This window comes from Larimichthys crocea, chromosome XXIII (genome assembly GCF_000972845.2).
Source record: "Larimichthys crocea isolate SSNF chromosome XXIII, L_crocea_2.0, whole genome shotgun sequence".
NCBI lineage: Eukaryota > Metazoa > Chordata > Actinopteri > Sciaenidae > Larimichthys > Larimichthys crocea.
The window spans coordinates 17365074-17377240 of NC_040033.1; the positions used below are offsets into that span (position 1 = coordinate 17365074).

At 41.6% G+C, this 12167-nt stretch overlaps 1 protein-coding gene and 1 pseudogene across 6 annotated transcripts in view; one reads left to right on the forward strand and one right to left on the reverse strand.

Annotated features, from left to right (window-relative positions):
* Nucleotides 1–12167, reverse strand: part of ccny (cyclin Y) — a 52247-nt gene that overhangs the window by 15789 nt on the left and 24291 nt on the right. For all 6 annotated transcript variants that reach the window (XM_027274116.1, XM_027274118.1, XM_027274115.1 and 3 more), the window contains one exon: nucleotides 11736–11855. In XM_027274116.1, the coding sequence (XP_027129917.1) occupies nucleotides 11736–11855 (120 nt within the window). The remainder of the gene's footprint in view (nucleotides 1–11735; nucleotides 11856–12167) is intronic.
* LOC113744461 (junctophilin-1 pseudogene) lies at nucleotides 922–2256 on the forward strand (annotated as a pseudogene).

Below are 12167 nucleotides of genomic sequence, written 5' to 3' on the forward strand. Positions count from 1 at the left end.
TGTGTGTGTGTGTGTGTGTGTGTGTGTGTGTGTGTGTGTGTGTGCGTGTAGTCCAGTCAGTATAAGTCCTGTCAGGATCGGTATACTCTATCCCTGAGTTGTGTATGCCGCTGTATTACATTACATTACATTACATTGCATTTAGCAGACGCTTTTATCCAAAGCGACTTACAGAGGACTGCTGTATGCTGATGATGTAACTGAAAACTGTCCATAACCCTGGTGTGTGCAGGTCAGGCCTGTAGACTCTCACACAGACAGCATATGAAGCTGCTGATAGTTAGACGGAAACGTACAATCTGAAAGGGTTTCTGCTTTCAAAATAAAGGCGTGTTTCTTTGAAAAGCATTGCTGAGCTACATGCCTCAACAAAATTCTCTCTTTTTTAATTTTTTTTTACTGCAGTTCTTTGGTGCCCATATTACATTTGTCTGAGCAACAGTGAGAACAGCTGGTGTCATTTCTAAATTTAGAAATCAGCCATGAGTTTTTTTTATTTTTTATGTCTGCAGTGGGAAAACCAAGGCACATTTTAAGCTGGTTGCAGACAGACATTTGCCATATTTCAGAGGTTTTTTAAAAAATGAAGGTCATCCTAGGATGTACACCCCTCATAGGTCCAATAAGTGACTGCTATAATGTAATGTTCCCCAATTTAATTTAACATAATATGTTAATATTAAATGTTTTTATTAGCTGGAACAGGAAGATAATGTAATTTATAGCATTAAAATCCAGGAAGCTAGCTTTAAAGTTACACATTTATTAGAATTGTAGAATAGAATACATACTTTATTCACCCCTCAAGAGTATTTTACATGCATTTTACCCAAAATATAACCACGCACATAAAGGAAGAGATGGTGGAGTGAATGGCAGCCACACAGAACGATGCCCTGGGAGCGTTTGGTGGATACCTTTGGTGCCTTGCTGAAGGGCACCTTGACAGTGCCCAGGAGGTGAACTGGCACCTCCTCATCTACTAATAATGTCTCACATAGTGACACAGAAATAACGACTGTAAAGCCATCGACACACTGCAGACCTGGAAATTTGGAAATTTGTGTGTTACAGTGTGTAAAGTGTTACAATCTGGGTTGTGTAGGCAAAATACCGAATATATTTAATCAGTGTGCAGTGTGTGTGTGCTGTTTGAGCAGGTCAGCTAGTGGAGATGAACAGGATATAATGACCTACCATTACTGCTATATATTATTGGTACTGTCCTGGACATTTACCTGGCTGGATCATTCTTGATCATCTGTGTTTATGTGGGCCCATAAATTGTTGCTCAGTTGAATTTCTTAATGTGTAATGTGTAATCATAATGTCACTATTGTGGTGATATATCATGATATAAAATGGCATTCACATTTATAAAGCATACCTAAACCCAACCACCTGCTGCTGTTTCCCCTCCTGCGGTCAGACCTCAGCTGTCTTTTCTTTTGAAAAGTCAAACCGGAAGCACCGTGCTGTTTGCTCACGGACGGCCCGCCGTGGAAGTGTTCACTCCACAGAGTGGGCTGGGTGGGAGAGTGTTCCAGCGTTAGCAGTGAGTGGAGCGACTCTGGCAGCCGTGGCGGCCGCCTCTCACCCTCCCACGTCCCGCTTCCAGTAACCGGCACAGCACTGCTGATGCACCCAGCCGCCATCACTCCCCGTTCCCTCACACCTCCGCCGAGAGCTCGTATCCTCCCCGGGGCTTCCATGTCAACGTTACCCCGCGTCTGAAATAAGCGGCACACTCTGGACTTGTTCACGAACCACCGGGTAGTACTTTTCTCCTCCGTGTCTGAATGACGGGCGGACGGTTCGACTTTGACGATGGTGGCACGTACTGTGGAGGCTGGGAGGACGGCAAAGCCCACGGCCACGGAGTGTGCACCGGACCCAAGGGCCAGGGCGAGTACTCAGGCTCGTGGTCCAACGGTTTCGAGGTGGTCGGTGTCTACACCTGGCCAAGCGGGAACTTGTACCAGGGCTACTGGGCACAAGGGAAACGCCACGGACTCGGTGTAGAAACCAAGGGGCGGTGGATTTACCGGGGAGAGTGGACTCACGGATTCAAGGGCCGGTACGGAGTCCGACACAGCCAGAACACACCGGCCAGGTACGAGGGCACCTGGTGTAACGGACTGCAGGACGGATACGGCGTGGAGACGTACGGTGATGGAGGTGAGACACAGCATGGGGGTGATGGATGCTGATGCAAGTGAGTGTTTGTCAGAGCTGGAGTCCGTTCATAAATCTATTTTTAGAAACATTTTGTATCGTGAACACACCTCAGCGCGCGCTCATGTACTTCTGTTTACACCATCAGAGGCTCGAGATCAGATGATTGATCAGATTAATAATTAAAGTGAGTGTGTTTATTTGATTTGTAATCACAGTATCATCTCATTGTTTTTGTCGTGGTGTCTCAGTTCACCCTCAGTTTGAGTGTTTCAGGCTTGTTGCTCAGATTTAGTCCAAAATGGGTTCAGAGGTCAGGGGTAGAGCGTCAGACCTGTCACACTCACTGCTTCACACAGCTCCAGGCTGTAGTTTAATGTTTGACTGTCATCAAATGGGAAGTTGCATTGAGGAGGCTTTATGGAAAAACCTCATCTGATATGTGATGTAGACAACACATGATGCTGGGTAGTTTTCACTGACTAACAATAGGCTGTGTAGCTTCTTTTTCTCTTTCTTCCTCCTTTTTTTTTACAATGCATTGTGGTATTTAGAGTTTTTTATAGGCTGTAGTAATTCTGATCAAGGAGCTAGTTTAGACAGACAGCCTGTCCTCTGTATGTAATATTGTTATTGGTTGTCTGCCAGTCAAAGAATTAGTGTGATGTTCTGTGAATGAGTGAGTGCAGTGCAAACACTGCTGTGCTTCATGCTTATCTATAGAATCCCAAATGTTCAATATGAGATCAATCAAACAACATCAGGAAGATACAAAGAGATCAACAGTGTCAGCTGTTTGTAAAATGAAGAAATGATTCAAACCCATCTCAGTAAAGTGTCATCATTTATATTCATAACCACTGAATTTCATCATGTCATGTTTATTTCATGTTAACATCATTATTACATTATTGGTTCGCTCCTGTTGGCTTCATGAAAACAGTCGAACAGTTTTTTATCAATCAATATGCAAAGTGACCAAATTAACAAGCTAATGTTAGCCGTCGCTCTCAGCACTGTCGCTTCACTTTGACACCGAGTCATACACCAAGCTCACAGGCCCACCGTTACCCAGCCAGTCAGCCAGTCGGGTAAATGACTGTTTGAGTGTCTGTGGGTCTTTAGCTGATGAGCTGATTTAGCTCGAGCTTTCAGATGCTAACTGTCTAATTATGGTAGCAGTTTGTGAGCTTTAGAGGAGGCACGTGACAGAAGCAACACAGATGTCATGAAAAGTAACATCATGAAATAAAAGCATGCTTTAAAAAAAAACATGCAATAAAACTAAAATCTGATGAAACTTTGGTGACAAGTTTTAAAAGGTAATAATGAATTATTTCACTGACCTTTTCTTTTTCTTTTTTCTTTCCTTTCTTCGTTCTTTTTGTCGGCGTATTTAGCTAAAAATGTTGAAAAATCTATTGAGAGTCTAGTTTAGTCAATCTTGCCTTGTTAATGATATCCACACTGAAGTGACCATGAACCATAAAACCATTTATTAATTGAAGTGAAAGCTTTTTATTCATTAGCAGATAAAACCTTAAAATGTTGTTGAAAGCTCAAGAAAAAAAATCATGTGAGTGAATCATTCTCTAATTGATTTTCAGTAACATTTGGTGTAACACAGGCGAGTATGCACAGTTGATTAGTCAATATAAAGGTGCACATGATGGCTTCTACACATATACACCAGTGCTGGCTGGTGTTGAATTCGCAGAGACTAGTGAGAAGGCTGTGGGATGCAACCACCTCACATCAACATCCCTTTGTTATGTGGAGGACAAACTACAGGGGCCTCTTATCTAGAGCTAGTGTTTAGTTTGTCCCTTCTAGGCTACTGTAGAAACATGGTGGTTCACCACAGCAGACTAACTAGAACAGAACCTAGAAGCTGCTGTGGATCAGCGGTTCAGAGTCGTGACCACTACAAGAACACACATGATCTTTTTTTTCTGTAGTTCTCATCTTTCCTTTTTTCTTGTGAATCTTTTAGTGATGTTTGGAGAAACAAAAGATTGACTGTATTTGTTTCTCCTGCTCACAAATAGATAGTAGAGTTACACAATGAGGGTAACACATTTCCCAGACAGTTTGACTCATTAGTAAATCATTTGAGAAAATTCTAGAATATCAGCCACCTCGTCTTTCTTCTTGTGTCTTAAGTCTTCCACCATCAAGAAGGCTTATTCCATATAGAAAGATAGCTGCTTGGAGTTATGTTTGGCCAGCCAACAGACTTCCCAGTGTCTCGAGTTACTTCCATCTTTTAAAATAGCACATTCTTACATTCTCCAGCTGAAGCCATCAGGGCCAGAGCCTGAGCTCTCCTAACTAGGCCACAAAGCTAACTGTTTTATCACCTAATGAGGCTCAACGCTGGTGGTTTTAGAAACACTACTCTTTAATGTCCACGCTGTGAAAGTACCTTTCAGGCTTAAGCACACACACAAATGTAGAGTTGTGTCAACGTACAGTGTGTAGTATTGTTGTTGGTTTAGTTTCAAGGCAAGATTTGACTTTCATGGTCATTGTAAATGACAAACATTTAATTATTTGATCACCTGTACTGTTAATTAATGAATTACTGTAATTAATACACAACCATTAATATATATCATGCTTTACAGTCCAATATTTACACTCTGTTTACCTCTGGTTTAATCTCCACCAACTCCTGAAAAAAATGTCTTCCTCCACTATGTTCAGCAGCGAGTCACTGACATAGTCTGTCTGTTTTTGTCCAGTTAGCTGCTGGACAGGCAGCGTCCAATGTACAGTGTCTTTATTACAGCTGCCTGCTGGAAACCAGGCTCATAAGAGCAGTGAGACTAAAACAAAAATCTATCGAAATCTATGAGAAGAACGTTATTATTAGGATCAGTAGAGCTGAGACAGATTACAGAGTTTGGGATTATTTTCTGTTGGTTTGTTACTACAGACAAATCTTTCACATACAAATAGCTTTACAATTTACAAAATCATTAAATCAAATTTTATTTATGTAGTAACAAATCGTAACAGAATTTCTGGTGTATGGTCTACATGGAAATATGACTTAAAGAGACCCAACAACTCCCACCATGAGTAAGCACTTGGAGACAGTGGCAAGGAAAAATAAAGTAGTATAGTATATATGCAGTGAAAGTGTGAAAGACCACAATCAATGAGAACCTTAGAGAAGTTAGTAACATGCACTAATATAAATGTGTGCAGATCAAAACACAACACTTGGCATGTATTTACTGTGTTATCAAAATTTACTTCAGTTTTATTAATTATATTAAATTATAAGACATATAAATCATGACACCTTCCATCAAGAGCTGGTAAATGGACTGTACTTATATAGCGCCTTCACTACATATCTCATTCACCCCATTCACACACATTCATACACTGATGGCATTGGCTACCATGCAAGGTGCCAACTGCTCATCAGTTTGTGGATCTAACCATTCATACACATTCACACACCGATGGCACAGCCTTCGGGAGCAATTTGGGGTTCAGTGTCTTGCCCAAGGACACTTCGACATGCAGACCGCAGCCGTACTGCAAAGACACAAGCAAAGCAGCAATAAAAATAACTATGACTATAAACTTTAATGGAGAAAGGACTAATAAAATATACTACTAATAATAATAACAACAATAATGATATTTGTGCTGCACATCAAGCAGGACTACAGCAGCAGGCTAACCAATTGCTGATCTAGGTGTAGCCAGTTTATTTCACAAAGCTCTCGGCAATAACAAGTCAGTCCCATTACATTTGTTTGGTGGCTCAGTCTCTCCAAAGTGAGTGAAATCATTACAGGCAGACAGAGGCACCATTCACCTGATTACAAGTAAGTGTAGAAAAGTTAGACAACAGGGCTTTAATACTAGCATTGTTTCTGTTTTAAAGTTACCAATTCCTGTGGAGAACCTTAGTATCGAGCTGTAATCTATAGATTTAGACTGTTCTAGATCAGTGGGTAGGGATGCAACGTAATTGATCTATTGATACCAATGACATCGTCAGTTCTACTTATTGGTCCAATTCCATGATGATTTTCAGTCACTGTAATTATTTAATTATGTTTGAGCCTGAACACACTGTAGACAGTGTAGAAACAGAGTCAGGTACTTGTGACTTTCCTGGAATTGAAGTCCACGTTGCGTAGAAAGATGTTTCAGCATATTGCTGGTGTTCCCACCCTTACCTGAAATTTACAGACAGCGATTGAATAAAAGTAATTTTCCGCTCAGAGGCATACAGTTCCAACGGGTCAGACATCTTGGTCAGACATCTAGAGTAGGAGGTGGGGAGTAGGACAGCTTTATGAAGTTGTGGAACGGCAAGACTCAGAAACAGCTGATTGGCACACGGATTACTGAACAGCTCTTGCAGGGCTAAAAGAGAAGGTTTAAGATGAAGTGATTCCATGATGAGGAGTTTAAGGTGTTTAGAGAACAGCACAACTGCATAAAACATAAAACAAAAGAAACAACTAGAAAATTTCTAAAGAAATTTTGAGTGTGTCTGACTCTGGCCCCGTCGCCCCCCTTACATTAGTACTGACACTGCTCAGCATATTGAGTACTAGAAAATTCCCGTAGAAATTTTGAGAGTGACGAGTGGGCTGTTGTCGGGGGTTTGTTTTCAAAAAGCACACCTCAAATAGTCATTTTTAACATGTTTATTTAGACACAGGAGCAGCTTTAACATTAGCATGTTAACATTAGCATGTTAGCATTAGCATGTTAACATTAGCATGTTAGGGCTGATGCAAGGCAAGGCAAGGCAAGGCAAGTTTATTTGTATAGCACAATTCGTACACAAGGCAATTCATAGTGCTTTACAGAGGCAGGAAAAACATTTGACATTAAGACAAGCAATAGCAATAGAAATAAAAAATTAAAAAGAGAAGAAAATTTAATTAAAAACATCAGAATGTCATTTAAAATCATTAAAATAGCAAATTTGAAAACAATTTAAAACATTAAGCGAATCACTGGATTATGATTAAAAATTCTTTAAAAGTTCTTCAAAAGAGCTCAGCCATAAGCACGTGAAAATAGAAAAGTTTTTAACCTGGATTTAAAAGTGCTAAGAGTTGGGGCTGATTTCAGTCCTGCTGGTAGTTTGTTCCAGTTGTGAGCAGCATAACTGCTAAATGCTGCTTCACCGTGTCTGGTTTGAACTCTGTGCTCCACTATCTGACCTGAGTCAAACAAGAACAGCTTCTTCAGGAGGAACTGGAACGGCTCACACATTCTATGTTCCTTACCGTGCTAACGCCCAGGTATGAAAATGATGTCCCACAGCTCCAAAGCAGCCTTTTACCTTCGCAGGATCTTGGATAATGAGATCTTGCCGAAGCAGTCGTGCAGTCTGACTACGAAGAAGCCTTCCAAGGCACTCCAGAAGAGAGAGACAAGAATAAGACTCTCCAAGAAAACTGGAGCAGGCGAGGTGTCACTCCATGAGGTCAAAGCAGCAGGCTGACACCTGAGTTTGACCTTGAGAAGGAGCTTGAGCAGAAGAAACTCCTGCAGACAAGTTATGAGGAGCTGCAAGAGACACACAAGCTCAGTCAGGACAAGTTCTCTGCCGAGATTGAAGCTGAAAAGGAAAAGAACATGACTCTAGAGAAGGAACTGGACAAGATGCACGAGACTACCCAGAAGTAGAAGCCGAAGTCACCCACGGTCAGGAGCAGGCCGAGACCCTGCAGTGAGCTTGAAACGGAGTCAGTCTCATGCAGTCTCAGTGTCAGAGGGCTTCCGTATGACCCAAAACGTGAGGGCTGAGCAGGAAGCCATCCGTCAACAGATGGCAGAAGAGATCACTGTCCTGCAGCAAAATGCCCGTGAGAGCGAAAAGATTTTTGGGAGCGAGCTGGACAACCTGAAAACTCAGCTCAGTGTTCAGATCTCACTTAACCTGAAGCTATGCACTGAGCTCCAGGCTGAGAGAGAGGCTCTCCAAAAAATCACAGACAATAATGACAACCAACCACCAAAGGAGGCTGAAGCCGGTGAGGACAAGCAGTGTGAGCAGGAAGAGACCATCAGTCCTGCACTGGCCCTCGAACCACCGAAGCAGGCTGAGGACAAGCAGTGCGAGCAGCAGGCGCCATCAGTCCTGCACGGCCCTCGAATCCCAGAGAGAGGCTCAGGGAAATCTTCCAGACAGGACAGCAGAACACCTTCTGTCTGGAAGAGGACCCGTCACTTTCTGGGGTTGAGGAACCAGCGAGGTGGAAGAGAGGGGGGAGAACTAAGAACATCGAGTTCTCCGGGTTTTCTCCAGGTGCTCTGGTTTCCCCTGCGTCCAAGGACGCAAAAAAAAGCAAAAAAAAGCAAAAAAAAAAAAAAATTAAAACAAACAAAAAAAAAAATTCAAAGTTCAGACATTGTTATATTCATAATGTTTTGATAGTTGCAGTTCTTGGGCCTTTTTACAGAAACATCCTCTGTCGTGTTCTATTCTATTTAAGATGACATACAGAAACCTAAAATGATCTCAGTGTTTGAATTTAGTTAACATCCTAATGAAATATAAAAATTATATTTATTCAAATATTTAATTCTTTCTGCAATTAACGTTTTTGCTAATATTATTTTTTGCCTTCACAGTCATTGGCAACTGAGAATTCATGGATTCATGTTTTGTCTTTAAAGCTACATTACAACCAGTTCACCCATTAACAATAAAAACTGGTTAAAACATAAAATGATATGTAGAATGCTCAGAATAGTTGTGGTGTTTTTAAAGTGAGGTTGTAGCTGTACTATTAGCTGCGTGAGAGTAGAGCTATGCACTGCTGTGGACAGGGTCAGCAGAAAAAATATTTTTGTCAAGAGAAATGACAATCAGAGGTTGCATTCCAGTGTCAGCACTGCAAAAAAAAACCACAACAAAATATAATACGTGAAATATCCCTACCGTGTGCGCCACCTGGACCACATGCAGAATGAATGAATAAATAAATAAATAAATAAAAGATTATGCTCCTAGAAATTACGTTAACTGCTCCGTTTCAGCCGCTCCGCGTCGCTAGTTCATTTGCAACCATAGCAACTCACGACTCGAGTCACGATTTTTAGTTCCACAATACGATTTTTAAATCAAAATGAGCTACAGACAAATTATGACCAAATAAAATATATATTTTTATACTTTTTATTTGTAGGAAAAAAATCTCTCTTTACTGAAACTCTCAAACAGTTTGTGTTCTCTTATAAAAAGTGCAACTTACATCTTAAACAACAAAACACATGACAAATATCTCCTTTCTTTAGAAACAATCTCACAGTAAACTGCTGTTACTGCTGTGATGTGCAGTTTTCGCTCACGAGGGGCGTAACCAGGGCTCTAAATTAACTTTTTGATCACCAGCCATGTGGCTGGTAAGTTTTGTACATAACATAAAATAAACACATTAAACTTTAAAAGCAGCACGCGTCAATTTCCACAGAGCACCTCGAGCAGGCGAAAGCCAGACACAGAAAAAGCAAAGAGAATCCGGTGGATTTTCAAAATAAAATACCCCGTGCAAACTGCCGGTCGTACAAACAGACAAAAGCGAAACTAACTAACTACGTAACATATTTACACACGTAGAAGCATGTTTAGAAGGGAAACACCAGTAAAATGTCCAAATCTGAGCAACTAAACAAAGTCTGGCGGGCTAAGCAGTCGCTCCTGAAACACTCCCGGTGGGGTTTGAAGTCGCGTGCAGGACGAACCAAATACGCCACGCTCACGCAACGCGCCGGGAAGCCTGTTTGACCAGTGAGAGCACGCGCTGTGCGGGTTCCCATTCACCAAGAATCGCGATTCATTTTTTCTGTCAACCGATGCGAGTCGTCACGCATTTGCACCGATTTTTTATCGTGTCACGATGCATCGTTACATCCCTATCAATGATGATTATTCCCATTTAATCAGCACACATGTATTGGTGCACTGTGGCTCATATACAGAGAGGCAAAAAGACGAAACATTTTTTTAATGCTTTTAGCCTGCTTTGCCTTGCCCACTAGCTCAACTCAGGTGGCTTATTGGAAAAGTCATGCTGGGCTGGGATCTGTGCCTGCAGGCAATGCTAACTTATCTCTGTTGTGGCCCAGAGCCTGCCAAAAGACACCATATACACTCATCTGGCAGCAGGCAGCAAACAGAACTGAAGTAAACCTGCATGAAATTAAGAGTCTGACCACATGCTGAGTGATATGAATAGAACAGCAGAGAAAATGATACAAACAAGTGCAACTTAGAATCCAGAACAGTTGCCTCGTGCGACCAGTTTGAACCCAAATGGTTTCATTCTGTGATTCTTGAGCTGGTGTCGACAGAGAAACTGGTCTCTCTGAAGCTCAGAGGTTTGACTGACCTCAGGTTCATTTCTGAAACAAAGTATGTTCTAAGTGTCTGATACTGATTTAAACAACACAGTGTCATATGTTCAAAAGGTAATCCTGCTCCGCATCACATCTATCATTCATGATCATGAGAAGCCAAAGCATCAAGCACTTGATTTAAAGTTGGTGGTTCACTCAGTTAAGTAGTGGAATCAATTATTGACCACATGACATGGCTGGTGGTGATTTAAATACTACACACTGTTAGTCAGCATCCTGAGTTTAAACTCCAAAAAATCAACACGTGCTGTTTCTCATTGAAGCTAACCACTAAAACACATTCTGCTGAGATAGTTAAGTGAGTGTGGTGTTCAAAAAGAAGCTGACTGTGCCGCACGTGCACATGTGGCTTTGTCAAGTTTAACACATTTTTCTTTTTTGCAGAGTACGCCTGTATGGATAAAGACACTGAAACACTCAGCGTGCATTGCTTCCCAATCGCTGACACAAAGGCTTACCCATACATGCACTTCACACATGAGTGCATCTGTCAGGAAGCACAGTAACTCAATACTAGGCCACCAGGCTAGTCACATTAACCCTGCACCTCCCGGTCTCTGGGGACGCGTGTGCCGACCAAAGTGACAAAGTGTGGAAAGACAGGTTTCTGGACAGATGAGCGGAGAGGGAGCGGGAATTCTTTAACAACTGAACTTGGCTGATACAAGAAATAGGAAAAACAGAAGTAAATGAACCTCAAGTAATTAATATGTGTGTGAATAAAGAGTCCGGGTGGAGAGAAGAAGAAAGAAAGTATAGCTGTCCTTGTTTTTACAATACAGGTGAGCAGCGAGGGGACAGAACCTACCGTACAGATAAGCACCAATTATATCTACAGACACAGACGTACTTCACACCGAAGTAATTCTGAAAGGAAATTGCCAGATCAAACTGATCTTGTGTGTTTCTTGTCTTTCCTGTGAGAATTGCTCCAACGCTTTTGGAGACACAATCTCCAGAGGGGTATACTGAGCATTTCATATGATTCAAGATGAAGAAATTAGATCCAAAAATAAATGAGAGAAAAGAGTCTAAAGGAGGCAACAGCAAGGAGACAGCACATGACATGAGAGAGGGCAGAAAGAAAACTAGGAAGCAACACTCCCGCCTGGTGTCAGTACTAAAAACATGCACACACAAACACTTACCAGTGTGACTATGGCACACTCAGCGGTGAGCTGTGCTGCGCTGAACAGCGTCCTGACAAAGCGATAGATCTGTTTCTGCTCCGGGTCGTGTTTCTCATAATCAGGAGGAATCTCTGACTTCTAGAACAGAAGACGAGAAACAAAGTGAACGTCTGACCACAAGCTGCTCACAAAGCCTATTGCTTACAAATAAGCATTTTATATAGAGTGCTTTGTAGATTTTTGAATTGAAATCCTGAAATTGTTGACCAAAACAATTGAACTGAAAATACATGTGAATGACCCAGATGGCTCCTGAGATTATGAGACACAATTCCACCTTATTTGATCCATGCAGGCTTATTTGCTGTTCATCAGCTTGTGCGGTTGTGCTCGCTGATGAGGTCTGACAGCTCTACACCTCGAGCGTAATGGAAATTTATCTTCAGTTAA